Source organism: Mya arenaria, chromosome 17 (assembly GCF_026914265.1).
Source record: "Mya arenaria isolate MELC-2E11 chromosome 17, ASM2691426v1".
Classification (NCBI taxonomy): domain Eukaryota; kingdom Metazoa; phylum Mollusca; class Bivalvia; order Myida; family Myidae; genus Mya; species Mya arenaria.
In genome coordinates this window covers 45,870,794-45,888,178 of record NC_069138.1, presented here as the reverse complement: position 1 = coordinate 45,888,178, position 17,385 = coordinate 45,870,794, and the positions used below count along the sequence as shown (strand labels likewise).

The 17,385-nt window shown below is 40.3% G+C and overlaps 1 protein-coding gene across 1 annotated transcript in view; it reads right to left on the bottom strand.

Moving 5' to 3' along the window:
* Positions 1-11,142, bottom strand: part of LOC128223547 (mucin-2-like) — an 82,216-nt gene extending 71,074 nt beyond the window's left edge. The window contains exons 1-2 of the mRNA XM_052932825.1: positions 10,647-11,142; positions 4,218-4,307 (exon numbers count right to left, since the gene is read on the bottom strand). Coding sequence (XP_052788785.1) covers positions 4,218-4,307; positions 10,647-11,142 — 586 coding nt within the window. The remainder of the gene's footprint in view (positions 1-4,217; positions 4,308-10,646) is intronic.
* Positions 11,143-17,385: the final 6,243 nt, after the last annotated feature.

Genomic DNA, 17,385 nt, shown 5'->3' with positions numbered 1-17,385 from the left:
ACTGGTATATTGTTTATAATACTTGTGTCAAACTCACGAATATGCAAATGTTTGCAAATGTCGTATTGCATTTTTTCTTGAAATCCGATTGCAAATTTTTATATAGATCTTAGCATGCAAAAATGCGGAACGAATGCGCTAGGTATAATATTTCTTTGTGTAAAAGTTGTTCACAATATTCATACGAAAAGCTACAGAAACAAGCTCAGTAGCAAAAAGTTTAGTAGTAAACCCGGTTTAATAGCACTGGATAAACACCAAAGACACAGAACATAAAATCACAAACAAGAAACATGGAAGAACAGCACAAAACTCCACAAACAGCACAGTGCATACATACTATATATATAAAAAATAGGTATGTTTATTAAGGGTTGTTAGGTACCGCATTGGAATGGTCAGTGAAATGTAAATTTACTGAGGGTTTAAACCAGTTTATGTGCACAAACCTCACTCTTATCCCAACAATCCTACAAAAAGATAAAACGCAAAAGGTAAATCTTACCAAAGTATGCATTAACTTGAGGAAACTTAACAATAAAACAAATAATAATAAACTTATAGGTAAACCCCAAGTACTTCTATGATTAGAGATCCCAACTCTATCTGCAGTCGGAGGAATACAATTCAGAGCACCTAGTTTAAAAACTTTTCAAAGATACGATGCAGTCATTGGTTGAAACTATAAACATCACACACAGTCTGCCTTATAAAGTAAAAGGTTTAAAACTGTGTGATCATAGAGTTTCATAAAAAAGCATCATTGTACTAAAACTGGAAACAAATCAAGAAAACATTATTAAAAGTAAAAGCGACATGTATAGCTAATTTTTCATTCCAAATGATTTGAAAATGTAAAATATTTGAAGGCAACTGTTTAAAGTGAAATATAATTTCCGACTGGAACCTACATGCATTAAGAAAATACATTACAGATAAAGTCATTGCATTTTGTATTTTTATTCATTATTCCAACTGTTATTGGAAGTAAAATGGCCAATTATTCTATTTGTCAAGACCAAAAAGGCAAAGATTTGTAAACGTTTGTAGCTGTTTCCAATAACGATGTAGTGGAGGACACAAATCTAAAAAATTCTGGCCGATAATTAAACCTATTCCCTCTCAGAAACCTACAAATAAATCGGAGTACCCAAAATATGTGGCGAAAACAATGAACTCATTTTACATCAATATAGCCGAAAATATTGGAATATCTGGAACTCAGCTTAACAATAAACACCCTAGTCTTGAAAAATACAGGAGAAATATCACCTGACTTTCATTTCAACCCGGTCGACAATAAAGATATTGGAAAATATAAAGATTTAGTAAAAAATGTAACTGGAATAGATCGTATTCCTCCCCAAACCATCATTGCTGGCAATTATATTTTAAAAGTTACCATCCGAAAAATGGCCAATGAAATCATGAAACAAGGATCATGTCCAAATATTCTTAAGCTAGCACAAGTTACCCATATTTTCAAGAAAGATGACCCGTTTATAGAAGTATTTTACCATTAATGTCAAATTATATGAACGGGTCATGATTGAGAAACTGATTAGTCATTTTGAAACATTTTGCATCCTTTTCTGTAAGCTTTCAGAACAACATATGGGTGTCAAACTACCCTGTAAATGCTGGCGGAAGACTTGAATAAATCCCTTGATGAGAACAAATTTGGTAACAACGGGTGAAACTTGGTCAATTTTCCAGTGAGCGGACCTTCACTCTGAAAGCGTACCACAAGGATTAATAGAGTTCAATTGCCAACATTACATATGAGCAGGGTAAGATGCATCATTTAAATGCTAAATGTGCAAATAATCTTTTAGAACTTAAAAATAAGATGAAAATTGAGAATTATAAGGTGTTTCACTGTATATCTTTTATCCTTTTTCCGCATGAGAAAGAAGTTTTATTTTTAGTGTGATGGCCTACACCCAGTATAGTGCAATATTTGTTACTGTGTTACGATTTGGCATTTTCAATAAAATTCTTACACAGTAGTAGGTGCCGGTATTGACAGGACGGTAACCGGGCAGAGATTTGAATTGTTTCCTGTAGGTAGGGATTGGTCCGATCATAGGAGCAACCATTTTTATGCACTCTACTATTTCTGATTACATCAGCAAAATATAGCAGTATTTAAATAATATGATAAATTACTTACCTCCTCTTAGCAATACTTTCTAACGAGTTCAGCAAACTGAATTAACTATAACACTTTTACCAACTAAATATCAATGTACCAATTTTGCAGCTTATATGTATACGATTATCATACTCATAATTCATACTCTTGAAATAACTAACCATTTTACAGTGATATGTCAACTAGAGGAACCGTGCGCTAGTGGATTGCCCGTACAGTCGGGAAAACATTTTTTTACAACCAAAAGCCATGGTTAGCAACGAACTATTCTATAACTCAATCTGAGTCCGCTTTTGGTGGTCATCGCAGCCAGAGAGGTTCGCACCATATACTGGCATACACGTTTATTAATCACAAAATGGATAATATAGTTTATTTCCCTTTAGTTTCGTGATTTTATTTCATTATCATCTTTGATATTTTATTGTTTTACTCCATGTGTTAGGTTGATATTGTTCTTTAAGATACAGTAATATAAGTCTACCCTCAAGCTTTGGTGTTTTCGAAATCATTTAAACCCCAAGTGATTCGTTAAAACTTTGGGTGAGTGTATGCTCTTCAAAACGTACATTGATTTTAAATTTGCTATTTGATGATTATTCCCATTTAACTTTAACTGTATTCGTCAACTATATAGAGGTTACGTTTATCTTATTTTGCACACATGCTTCATATAAATGACATTTTATTTTCATGAGTACATTTCATACCATTTTCAGAACATGTTTTTCTGTAAAATGTAGAATTACTCGACATCGTTGGCTGCGTGCAATCGAAGAAGGAGCAAAGTTGTTCATCGATTTGCAATCCACCACAGTGCTGTTCCATTTGACATTTCTGTTGACACGAACTCTCGGGACCAGAAACGGTGTAGTATGAGGATTGGCAATTGGGTCCAGGCATGCAGTTGACACATGTTTGGTATTGGGGGTTGTTGCAGGCTATAAAAGAGATTGTAGCTCATTATAGTATAGCTAGATCATGTGAATGTGTCTTGTCTGCTTGGATCGTGAATCAGCTCATTATAGTATGCATAATAAATGTCTAAGTTTTGTCCGCTTATCTATCATTTGATCCAGGTCATTAAAGTATACTTAGTTCATGTGTGTGTCTTGTCTCTTGTTTATCACGTGACCTAGCTCACGTGATCCAACTTAGTATAGTGTGTTTTGTCTCGTGACCCAGCGCGTTATAGTATGCTTAGTGCGCGTGTTCATCTTGTTTATCATGTGATCGAGCGTATTAAAGTACATGCATGAATTGTACATGCGTGTGCCTTGTCTATCACGTGACCGGCAGTTTATTGCAATTTATCAATGTCAGTAAAGTTCGAGATTGTTAAAAAATTGCAATAATTCATAGTTAGTTCATGCTAGGTCTTTTGCAGGAGTGACCCCTTTGTTTTTGTTCGTTTTTTTTTTTTAAATATTATAGGTTTACTGACACTAATTGTTTTTCAGGTCATATAAACACCAACGCAGGAGTGCATTCCCATCATCATATGGGTTTTATCTGTTTTAGCTTCACAACATTATCAATATACAAACTAGTACATGGCATATAGATTATAAGATATGAATCACTTTTAAAAGAACATTTAACTATTGAGATGAAATGATCTGACTACAAAACGAATTTCACTCAGCTCAAGTATTACAGACTGTGCCCTATAGGTCATGAACATACCATAATCATGAACATACCAAGTGTTGCAGTGCAGTTAAAGCAGTGGTAAGCGCAATCGTTTCTCACATAGGCCTCCCACTTTGATTTTTAGCCTGGGTGTATTTGGGTTTGGTTGCATGTCAAGGAGTACATTTAGGATAATGTTAAAGAGTCTGATTTAACAAGCGATCTAAAATATATCAGATAAAGTAAAAAACATGCTTACTGTTAACACAGTCACGGTACACCATATTTTTAGCACCTACAGCTAGTGGAGCAAAATCTTTGCAGTTATGATAAGAGCAACTGTAATTGGCCATGAAGGAAATTGCTAAGCATTCTGGCGTGTCTAAGCACCGCTTATAGCACCAAGTCAGATCCGAAGGGGACGGGTTACCATCTGTGACGTTTGCGTAACCTTCGTCGACAGCAAATGCTTCACACGCTGGCGTATTAATGACAAATCGAAGGTCGAATTCTGGACACTCTGTAATGTAATAACAATATAAAAATGTAATTATCACTGAACTGATTGTGTAGGTAAGTATTTTAATCCGCAATTAAATCAAAGTTAGAAAATAAATCGTTAACAGTTTTGTTAATATTAACAACTAATCACTTAACCATGTAATATCTCATCAATATAAGAAGGAAATATATTTTGCAGGCGTAAAATATAGGAGCTATAATAATCGATCGATTCGTAGCCAGCCAGCCTTATCAAGAGAAGGTATAACATAGTAATGGAAATCATAACTTCAACTTTGTTATTCAAAGTAACACTTGAAAGGGTAGGCGTGGTCAAGTAGTATTGCTATCTCTGCCAAGGACACATTTTCTTGTCCTCTCAAAACTGACAACAGTGCAGTAGCTCTTCCTACGAAATAAACTCAAGCGTAAGTTTGTTAGCTTAAAGATGACTTTGCAATCAATATTATGCTTAATACAAAAGAAACAAACATTGACAATGATGGCTTTGAGAGGCGTATTTACAGCTCATTAAAGTATACCTAGTGCATGTGAGTGTCTTGTCTCCTTGTCTATCACGTGTTCCAGCTCATTATTGTTTACCTAGTGCATTTGTGTGTTGTATGTTTATCTATTACGTGATCCAGCGCATAATAGTATGCCTACTAAATGTGTGTGTGTCTTGTCTGTATGACTATCACGTGATCCAGAGCATTATAGTATGCCTAGTTCATGTGTGTGCGTGTCTTGCTGTATGTCTTTCAGGTGATCCAGCGCATTATAGTAAGCATTGTACATATGGATCTTGTCTTCTATTTTATCACGTGAGCTTATTAAAGAATGCATAGTGCCAGTGTGCGTCTTGTCTGCTTGTCTTTCACGTGTTCAACTCATTTAAGTATGCTTAGTACATATGTATATCTTGCATGATACTCTATGACGTGATCCAGCAAATAATAAATGCCTGGTGCATGTGTGTGTCTCGTTTCCTAGCCTATCTCGTGATCAAGCTCACTGTAGTATGCCTAGTGCATCTGTGTGTCTTTTCCGGTAGCTTTCACGTGATCCAGCTCATAATAGTATGCCTAATGCCTTGTCTGCTAGCTATTACTTGATCAAGCTTACTACAGAATACCTAGTGCATATGTACGCCATGTTTGCTTGTCTAGTACGCGATCCAGCTCATCATAGTTTAAAAACGTAATTTTCCGATCAATAAAGGAAACAAAATCTTTCACCTTGATAGGAAACTTTTCGAGTGAGCTTCTGTCCAACTCCATTGACGAGATACGGTCTATCACATTGCCTCTGAGTACACTCCTCTGTAGCCCGGTCATATACAACGTTGTCACAATCACTGCAGGTACTGTTACAGTTGCTTGTTATTGGTCCAGTATACAGTCGAGAAACAAAGAGCCAATGAAAGCAATTATTACTGCAGTCATGGCATATCTGAGTGTAATTCTTTACAGGTGCTGAAATAGAAAGGCAAATTGTCATAGCTTTAAAGGGTCAATCGGGGTTCCAAAAACTACCAAAATATATGTTGTTTTACCCTTTGTTTTGCCTCCCAATAGTATAATTGTGTCATTTAAAACCAGATCCAGCGTCTAAATATGAAAGTGTGTTTAAACTCAAGTATTCAAACTTTCGGTATAAATTATGGAAGGGCTTGGGGGTCATCATGGATAAATGCACTTTCTAACATGATTTAATATGATTTTGTATCTTTTGATGACATTTTGTTTTTTAAATTTCAATAAATAAATAGCTAATTCCTGCCATGACAGACATGTAAAAGGGATCCGGAGCGAAATTATGTAAACAATTAACCTGTTTCATTCTATAAAAACTTGCTGAATATGCTGGAACTTTTTGATCTACGTTTTTGCTTACATTTTTACCACATCGTTGGCACACCTACACTGGATGTGTGTTGTGGTTAGGTTCATTACTGTTTTAACCTTGTGTTAACGTTGTTAATACGATAGTAACGATAAGTACACAAGTAGCAATTTCTTCCCATATATATTGCTGGGCTCATGAAACACTAGAAATCAGTGATATTCATCGTGAAAATTGGTCAATCGACTAAAGAATATATAGTAACTTTGTTTGGTGGTCTCTTACCTTCAAAATAACATGTATGCATGATGTTGTACCCCCACCCTCAATTTTTCAATCGAATGTTGCGTAACCAATACAATAATAAATACTTTTGAGAGTCTGTGTACCGATTCCTGCCTACTTGTGAGTGTTGGCGTACCACGAATCAATCTCTTGGGTCCAAAGTACTAATTAAAAGCCATTGAATACTTCGAACAAGGGGGTGGGTGTGGTACGAGTGATATGTGTAAGTCTCATCTGGAAGGTACGTCTTTTAAAACCACTGTAGTTTTCAATTTCAATTTCATTTTCAATTTTCAATGATAGAGTTGTGTAGTTTTGTTTTTAAACATCATACAGTAAGTATTTGCAATGCGGTACGTACTGTTAATACTATTTTTTAAGGGGAGTGATTTGTTTATATTTAGTATTGGCTGTGGGGGTTATAGTATTTTTTTCAAGATCGAAACATATTTGTTAACTCCAGATACCTGAACTTTCTACACAAATCCGTTTTATAAACACTGAGTTGTCATCTGGCGTTTTATCCGTACAGGAGTGAAAAAAGCATGACATATTGAATGCATTGAAGCTGACCGCTCTACAATCGTCCATGTCCAAACACATATCCAGGCAATGTTCTTGTGTGACGTCACCAACATAATAATCTATGACGTCACACGTACCAACGTGACCGTAAACTGTAAATATCTCGTACTGTAAACATTCTGAAATGTATATATTACATACTATTGTTTCTTTTTTGTATATCAAAGAAACTAAATATCTTCAGATGTGTTGTTTATCTCATTGTATGCACCCAAAATGGTGTTAAACAACATTTAAGTGACAAACAATGATCCAGATGCCTGTGGTTATATATATTTATAAAAATGTAATATACTTTATTGTTTGGTTTTACTAAATACTAAAGCGTTATGTTATGTTATGTTATGTTATGTCATCTCTTGTCATGTTATGTCCTGTCATGTCATGTTATGTTATGACATGTTATGTCATGACATGTTATGTCATGTTCTGTCCTGTCATGACATTTTATGTCCTGTCCTGTCATATTATGTCATGTTATGTCATCTCATGTCATGACATGTTATGTCCTGTCATGTCATGACATGTCCTGTCATGTCATGTTATGTCATACCATGGTATGGTATGTCATGCTATGTCATGTCATGTCATGTTATGTTATGTCCTGTCAGGTCATGTTATGTTATGTTATGGCATGTTGTGCCATCTCATGTCATGACATATTATGTCCTGTCATGTCATGACATGTCATGTCATGTCATGTCATGTTATGTTATGTTATAAGTGTAAAATAATTGTTTAAATACATAACAATAATATGTAAAACGCTGTTTGAACAAAATAAGAGAAATATTTAAATACCGGAACTGAAAGACCACCGGAAAGCCACCGACCCCATATTTTGTTGCACGGCGGTACAGTTCCATAGTTTACACCTCGAATCGAAGTCGACAAGTAGCAATCCATTAAAACCAATAAAAAAGGAAAGGCAATCTTGCCAGGTGTGTTTATGATGCTTTTGCTGAAAAATTGATGTCATTATATTTGTTATTCATTGTACAAATTTTTGAGAGTCTGCGTATCGAATAATATCTTTTAAGTAGTGTATATAACAAGTGAAAATAGGCCTTGTTATTCGCCCGAAGCCTGTGATATCGGCTCGGGACCAATGAATAAAGCCATTAGCAATATCAGACCATTAAACATGTACACATTGCATATGCATTCCACACCATGTTTACCCCTTTTCCTTCTATGTATTGAAGGGACCTGCTCATGTTTTTGGACCAAAATTAGTTTTCCCGGTAATATATCTGAAAACACTCATTTATCATTATTTTACTCTATGATATCGAAATTGCAGAAAAAATACAATTAAAGTATAAAGAATATTTTTGTTTTAGTCGGGTGCGAACCTACGTCGGTAAAGTCAAGCAAAGAATAGAAAACCTACACCTTCACAACTAGGCCACAAGGACTTACACAACCGAATGGATATTTTGACCTAAGAACAATACATTGAATAATTTCACGTGATAATGTCAATCGACCAATCACGCTACAACGAACTCGCTGAAAGCCGTTAATAACGCATTTGAAAATTGTGGTCTTCAAAGACGATATTTAGGCAAATATCAACATTTGCTTTAGGGTTCCAGCTGTCAGTATCTTAGATTTAAACTCCTAATGATTTGTTTCGAAATAAAAAAGTGCATTTTACAAAACATGAGCGGTTCTTTCACAAAACACTGCCGCCCACAAACTGGCTTTGACCAGTAGTGAGTTCTTACTTACTAACCGTATGATAATCAAACCATATATTTAGCGATGGCAGAGTTTTGATAGTTGTGTAATGTTAACGATACGCTTTGTGTTTGATAAACATTGATCCTTGAAACAGAAATTTGGTTCAATTTCAGGCTACTGAGTTTGTTCCTGAAGTTTTTTCCTATTGTTTTGTTAAAGACGAGAATTAAGATGAAATTTCGTGCGTCGGACAGAGGTTACAAAAAAAATTGTTTCATTTTTCTCGAGTTAACGATTTTATCTTTCACGAATTCGTGCAAACGTGAATACAAAGCAAAATTGTGAGAAATTAATTTCCCCTTCCATTTGTTTTTTCTTATGTTACGCACATACATTTAGCGTGACCCGTACGATTGTTTCTTCATGCGGCGGATACATACATATAAGACATAAACTGAATCCCCAACTACTGACTGGTTTGCAGTTGAACATTCGCGAATAATCGACTGGAAATGGTCGAATATCCGACTGGCGAATATACCAATAAAAGTGAATTAAAACAGTGTTTATCGAATCCCCAACTGACAACTAGCAGGTAGTTGAATATTCGAATCCCCAACTGGCAACTGGTAAGTAGTTGATTATTCGAATCCCCAACTACCAACTACCAACTACCTTCCAACTTTACCGTCATCATTTCCGGGATTTTATCTGCACGAAAGATTATTTATATCAAATTTAGTACCTGCAAAAAATCACACGATGCACCAGCACTACAGTCAAGGCACGTCTGCATGTATGGTCGGTCTGAATGGCAAAATAAATCATAGGTATAAGTGAGGGAAGAAATGTTTAAAGCTGCACTCTCACAGATTTACCGTAATGAAAACTTTTTTTTTTGTCTTAGAATGAGCCAATTTTGGCGTAAATATCTGCAAACCAGTAATATAAGACTGCTGACAAAAATATCAAATCGCAGACTTTCATATTTCCGTTCGAAATTTAATGTTTAATGGCTAAAAGAGTTACTAACGGTTTTGTGAAAATGCATAAAACATCAGTAATTGAACTTAAATATGAAAATGTGCGATCTGATCACTGTGCATATATATTATATAGAAAATTAGGTGTGTTTATCAAGCATTGTTAGGTTCCGCCTTGGAACGGTCAGTAAACTGTAAATTAAATACATAAAGACTAATTTTGATGGAAGACATCATAGACGTGGCTAAATAGGTTAACATATCGTCACCTTAGTGCAAGAACTCAATATCTGCTTCTATATCTATATGCAGTTATTGAGTTATTGCACTAAGGTGACGATATATATAATATATATATTTACTTTTTTATCGTAAATCAATTTGAATGAATGCCTATTCCATAAACTGTGCATTACGCTGTTATATATGGTGGACCTATGGGGTTTCTTTGAAGTCGTCTTACTTTTTATCATAAATGTTTGTATTAAATCGCGTCGATTAAGCTTTGAACTTTAATTTCATACATATCGAATTTAAATATGTCAATAATTCATGTGTTGGCAATTATATACTTTTTATCAAATATATAAAGTTAACTTTTATACACAATATGGCAGTATATTCTCACGTGCTTTTTTACTAGCACGATAAATTGCTCTCATAGAAATTCAATATTTCTAACATGACTTGCAACAGATAAAACAAAAAAACAGTATGATAGACAGACAGAAAACACATGGATAATAAAATGTTAGGATGGTCAACGAAACATAAGTTTTGAGGGCGCTGACTTTGCCATAATTGCAATCTTAATCAAAGTAAGTTGTAAGTACTGCATGGGACAGTTGGCAAGATGTTGCCTGGAGAGTACTGTAAGTACTGCATGGGACAGTTGGCAAGATGTTACCTGTAGAGTACTGTAAGTACTGCATGGGACAGTTGGCAAGATGTTGCCTGGAGAGTACTGTAAGTACTGCATGGGACAGTTGGCAAGATGTTGCCTGGAGAGTACTGTAAGTACTGCATGGGACAGTTGGCAAGATGTTGCCTGGAGAGTACTGTAAGTTCTGCATGGGACAGTTGGCAAGATGTTGCCTGGAGAGTACTGTAAGTACTGCATGGGACAGTTGGCAAGGTGTTGCCTGGAGAGTACTGTAAGTTCTGCATGGGACAGTTGGCAAGGTGTTGCCTGGAGAGTACTGTAAGTTCTGCATGGGACAGTTGGCAAGGTGTTGCCTGGAGAGTACTGTAAGTACTGCATGGGACAGTTGGCAAGGTGTTGCCTGGAGAGTACTGTAAGTTCTGCATGGGACAGTTGGCAAGGTGTTGCCTGGAGAGTACTGTAAGTTCTGCATGGGACAGTTGGCAAGGTGTTGCCTGGAGAGTACTGTAAGTTCTGCATGGGACAGTTGGCAAGATGTTGCCTGGAGAGTACTGTAAGTTCTGCATGGGACAGTTGGCATCAGGCATATTGAAATACGTCTATGGTATGGAACATATTTTCAGAGCTAATGAAAAGTTCCATCATATATGCTGATAATTAATGTGTGATAATTATGCGTAATGTCCAAAACATATTGGTAAGTTTGGTACGAAACGTCCACAGCATCTCTGGGTAATACAGTTGCATGTTACGGAACGTCCAAGTTCGCCATTCTGTTTCTTTCCGAGTAGTAACGAACCATTCAATTGAACATATGCGTAAATGATACACAATCTCAAAATAAAACTCGATATATAGGTATATTAGTTGTGTAAGGCATTACAAATCATCGCCAAATAGTTCGTTCATTACTTTGATAACCAGAAGACAATTAACATATCCGTTACTGTTTAAATAAAAAAGGTAATTATATAACTGTTTTAAGTAAACCTTACCTTGCGCTGCGATGCATATTCCGAGTAATGTTATTTTTAGGAAAATAAAAGCAATCTTGTTCCTATTGAAATCAAATTGCGATTCCATTATCATCATTATGTATGCGAAACAATGCGCGTTTACGTTACCTTTTAACAACTTGAAAAAAGAATAAACTTAATATTTACAAATTATAATGCACTGCGTTTAAAACAGATTGACTGACGAAATATTATAAAATTTCGTTTAAAAACATGACAAAGGTCGAACGTTCAAACTTTCTCGTTCGAGTAAATATGCCTTGCAAAAGTTGTTTCATTTATTGGAAACGACTGGCAAATATTGAATTACAGAAAAAATAAATAAACTTACTGACACAACAACTATTTGGAAACGCCCCATGTTGGAGTGGAACCCTCAACCCCTATGGTTTTGAGTCCCTCTCGGGTCGTTTCCAGACAATATTAAAATATTCTCCTATTCTTTACAATTGAAAAGCCGTATGCCCTACTTCGTTCTGAAACATAAGACAAATAAATGATACTAAATATGGTATTGGTTTGTACAAACTTATGCCGTATACTGGCATAAATAATTCATGGATAGCATTGAATATGTGCGCGCTCTTATTTATCTTGACGTCATTATTAATGTTTACATGTCACATTTCGCAAACAAATTAAGGTTGCTTTACAAATGACATAAAAGCTTAATATTATTAAAAATGTTTTTACCTATTCACACAGTTAAATATGCATGTAAATATTTATTCCGCTATCAATGACGTCAAAGCGAGGCTGGTAACAATGGTAAAATAATATTGTGGCTGTTGGAACCGTCAAATTATGACATCCACAGGTATTGGACTCAACATGAGGTCCGAATTGGCAGCTTATGTTTTTGGGGGGCTACATATTGAGGAAAGCAACACTATTTCACATGAACAACATAAACATATATTGATTTCTGATCCACACACACTCAAGCTACAATCATGGTATCCATCGAAGACGAGGTGATGGAAATGGTTACTTTAAAAGAAAAGTAATTAGTCATGACAAAATAGTATAGAAACTTTAATCGGTCTTAATACACAGGATCGTTTTGGATTGAAAAAGTGGGTTTGCCATTGCTGCATAGAAAAGAAATGTGTCGTATGAAGAAGCAGACCCATGGTAAAAACTAAGTGCATCACATATTTCCTTTCTTATTTCTTTATAATACTCATAAACAGTTTGATTTTTTACTGGAATTTTGACTTTAAACAATTGACTTGTTCATTTTTTTAAATAGTTGTTTTAGATCAATGTATTAGACATAATAAGTGATTTCTATGGTCAAGTGATGGATGTTCATTTATCAGAGTTTTGATCGTGTTAAAATCTAACTGTTATATATTATCACAATCGAACCTCTGGTGAATAAGAATACACTAAACAGATCGACCCTATTTGTTCGTCCCCACTTACATTTTGTTGCGTTTGATTGGATATGTGGCGAGGCCAGAGTGTCAGGACGTGGTGATGCGCCAGGTAAGTGGTGATGGATGCAGTCATGAGCGAGGCCAGAGTGGCAGGACGTTGTGATGAGCCAGTTTAGTGGTGATGGATGCAGTCATGAGCGAGGCCAGAGTGGCAGGACGTTGTGAAGAGTCAGGCCAGAGTCGCAGGGTGTTGTCATGAGCGAGGCCAGAGTGGCAGGACGTTGTGATGAGCCAGGCCAGAGTGGCAGGGTGTTGTCATGAGCGAGGCCAGAGTGCCAGGACGTTGTGATGAGCCAGGCTAGTGGTGATGGATGCAGTCATGAACCAGGCCAGAGTGGCAGGACGTTGTGATGAGCCAGTTTAGTGGTGATGGATTCAGTCATGAGCGAGGCCAGAGTGTCAGGAGGTTGTGAAGAGTCAGGCTAGTGGTGATGGATGCAGTCATGAACCAGGCCAGAGTGGCAGGACGTTGTCATGAGCCAGCTTAGTGGTGATGGATGCAGTCATGAGCGTGGCCAGAGTGGCAGGACGTTGTGATGAGCCAGGCTAGTGGTGATGGATGCAGTCATGAGCGAGGCCAGAGTGACAGGACGTTGTGATGAGTCAGGCCAGAGTGGCAGGACGTTGTGATGAGTCAGGCTAGTGATGATGGATGCAGTCATGAGCCAGGCCAGAGTGTCAGGAAGTTGTGATGAGTCAGGCTAGTGGTGATGGATGCAGTCATGAGCGAGGCCAGAGTGGAAGGACGTTGTGATGAGTCAGGCTATTGGTGATGGATGCAGTCATTAGCGAGCCAGAGTGGCAGGATATTGTGATGAGTCAGGCCAGAGTGGCAGGACGTTGTGATGAGCCAGGCTAGTGGTGATGGATGCAGTCATGAGCGAGTCCAGAGTGGCAGGACGTTGTGATGAGTCAGATTAGTGGTGATGGATGCAGTCATGAGCGAGGGCAGAGTGGCAGGACGTTGTGATGAGCCAGGTTAGTGGTGATGGATGCAGTTATGAGCCAGGCCAGAGTGGCAGGACGTTGTGAAGAGTCAGGCTAGTGGTGATGGATGCAGTCATGAACCAGGCCAGAGTGGCAGGACGTTCTCATGAGCCAGTTTAGTGGTGATGGATGCAGTCATGAGCGAGGCCAGAGTGGCAGGACGTTGTGATGAGCCAGGCTAGTGGTGATGGATGCAGTCATGAGCGAGGCCAGGGTGGCAGGACGTTGTGATGAGTCAGGCCAGAGTGGCAGGACGTTGTGATGAGCCAGGCTAGTGGTGATGGATGCAGTCATGAGCGAGGCCAGAGTGGCAGGACGTTGTGATGAGTCAGGTTAGTGGTGATGGATGCAGTCATGAGCTAGGGCAGAGTGGCAGGACGTTGTGATGAGCCAGGCTAGTGGTGATGGATGCAGTTATGAACCAGGCCAGAGTGGTAGGACGTTGTGAAGTGTCAGGCTAATGGTAATGGATGCAGTAATGAACCAGGCCAGAGTGGCCGGACGTTGTGATGAGCCAGGCTAGTGGTGATGGATGCAGTCATGAGCGAGGCCAGAGTGACAGGACGTTGTGATGAGTCAGGCCAGAGTGGCAGGACGTTGTGATGAGTCAGGCTAGTGATGATGGATGCAGTCATGAGCCAGGCCAGAGTGTCAGGAAGTTGTGATGAGTCAGGCTAGTGGTGATGGATGCAGTCATGAGCGAGGCCAGGGTGGAAGGACGTTGTGATGAGTCAGGCTATTGGTGATGGATGCAGTCATTAGCGAGCCAGAGTGGCAGGATATTGTGATGAGCCAGGCTAGTGGTGCTGGATGCAGTCATGAGTCAGGACAGAGTGACAGGACGTTGTGATGAGTCAGGCCAGAGTGGCAGGACGTTGTGATGAGCCAGGCTAGTGGTGATGGATGCAGTCATGAGCGAGTCCAGAGTGGCAGGACGTTGTGATGAGTCAGGTTAGTGGTGATGGATGCAGTCATGAGCGAGGGCAGAGTTGCAGGACGTTGTGATGAGCCAGGTTAGTGGTGATGGATGCAGTTATGAGCCAGGCCAGAGTGGCAGGACGTTGTGAAGAGTCAGGCTAGTGGTGATGAATGCAGTCATGAACCAAGCCAGAGTGGCAGGACGTTCTCATGAGCCAGTTTAGTGGTGATGGATGCAGTCATGAGCGAGGCCAGAGTGGCAGGACGTTGTGATGAGCCAGGCTAGTGGTGATGGATGAAGTCATGAGCGAGGCCAGGGTGGCAGGACGTTGTGATGAGTCAGGCCAGAGTGGCAGGACGTTGTGATGAGCCAGGCTAGTGGTGATGGATGCAGTCATGAGCGAGTCCAGAGTGGCAGGACGTTGTGATGAGTCAGGTTAGTGGTGATGGATGCAGTCATGAGCGAGGGCAGAGTGGCAGGACGTTGTGATGAGCCAGGTTAGTGGTGATGGATGCAGTTATGAGCCAGGCCAGAGTGGCAGGACGTTGTGAAGAGTCAGGCTAGTGGTGATGGATGCAGTCATGAACCAAGCCAGAGTGGCAGGACGTTCTCATGAGCCAGTTTAGTGGTGATGGATGCAGTCATGAGCGAGGCCAGAGTGGCAGGACGTTGTGATGAGCCAGGGTAGTGGTGATGGATGAAGTCATGAGCGAGGCCAGGGTGGCAGGACGTTGTGATGAGTCAGGCCAGAGTGGCAGGACGTTGTGATGAGCCAGGCTAGTGGTGATGGATGCAGTCATGAGCGAGGCCAGAGTGGCAGGACGTTGTGATGAGTCAGGTTAGTGGTGATGGATGCAGTCATGAGCGAGGGCAGAGTGGCAGGACGTTGTGATGAGCCAGGCTAGTGGTGATGGATGCAGTTATGAACCAGGCCAGAGTGGTAGGACGTTGTGAAGAGTCAGGCTAATGGTAATGGATGCAGTAATGAACCAGGCCAGAGTGGCCGGACGTTGTGATGAGCCAGGCTAGTGGTGATGGATGCATTCATGAGCGGGGCCAGAGTGGCAGGACGTTGTGATGAGTCAGGCCAGAGTGGCAGGACGTTGTGATGAGCCAGGCTAGTGGTGATGGATGCAGTCATGAGCGAGGCCAGAGTGGCAGGACGTTGTGATGAGTCAGGTTAGTGGTGATGGATGCAGTCATGAGCGAGGGCAGAGTGGCAGGACGTTGTGATGAGCCAGACTAGTGGTGATGGATGCAGTTATGAACCAGGCCAGAGTGGTAGGACGTTGTGATGAGCCAGGCTAGTGGTGATGGATGCAGTCATGAACCAGGCCAGAGTGGCAGGACGTTGTGATGAGCCAGGCTAGTGGTGATGGATGCAGTCATGAGCAAGGCCAGAGTGGCAGGACGTTGTGATGAGCCAGGTTAGTGGTGATGGATGCAGTCATGAGCGAGGCCAGAGTGTCAGGACGTTGTGATGAGTCAGGCTAGTGGTGCTGGATGCAGTCATGAGCCAGGCCAGAGTGGCAGGACGTTGTGATGAGTCAGGCTAGTGTTAATGGATGCAGTCATGAGCGAGCCAAAGTGGCAGGATATTGTGATGAGCCAGGCTAGTGGTGCTTGATGCAGTCATGAGTCAGGCCAGAGTGGCAGGACGTTGTGATGAGTCAGGCCAGAGTGGCAGGACGTTGTGATAAGCCAGGCTAGTGGTGATGGATGCAGTCATGAGCGAGGCCAGAGTGGCAGGACGTTGTGATGAGTCAGGTTAGTGGTGATGGATGCAGTCATGAGCGAGGACAGAGTGGCAGTACGTTGTGATGAGCCAGGTTAGTGGTGATGGATGCAGTTATGAGCCAGTCCAGAGTGGCAGGACGTTGTGAAGAGTCAGGTTAGTGGTGATGGATGCAGTCATGAGCGAGGCCAGAGTGGCAGGACGTTGTGATGAGCCAGGCTAGTGGTGATGGATGCAGTCATGAGCGAGGCCAGAGTGGCAGGACGTTGTGATGAGCCAGGCTAGTAGTGATGGATGCAGTCATGAGCCAGGCCAGAATGGCAGGACGTTGTGATGAGCCAGGTTAGTGGTGATGGATGCAGTCATGAGCGAGGCCAGAGTGGCAGGACGTTGTGATGAGCCAGGCTAGTGGTGATGGATGCAGTCATGAGCCAGGCCAGAGTGGCAGGACGTTGTGATGCGTCAGGCTAGTGGTGATGGATGCAGTCATGAATCAGACCAGAGTGGCAGAACGTTGTGATGCGTCAGGCTAGTGGTGATGGATGCAGTCATGAACCAGGCCAGAGTGGCAGGATATTGTGATGGGTCAGGCTAGTGGTGATGGATGCAGTCATGAACCAGGCCGGGTTGCAGGACGTTGTGATGAGTCAGGCTAGAGTGGCAGGACGTTGTGTTGTGCGAGCCAGAGTGGCAGGACGTTGCGATGAGTCAGGCTAGTGGTGATGGATGCA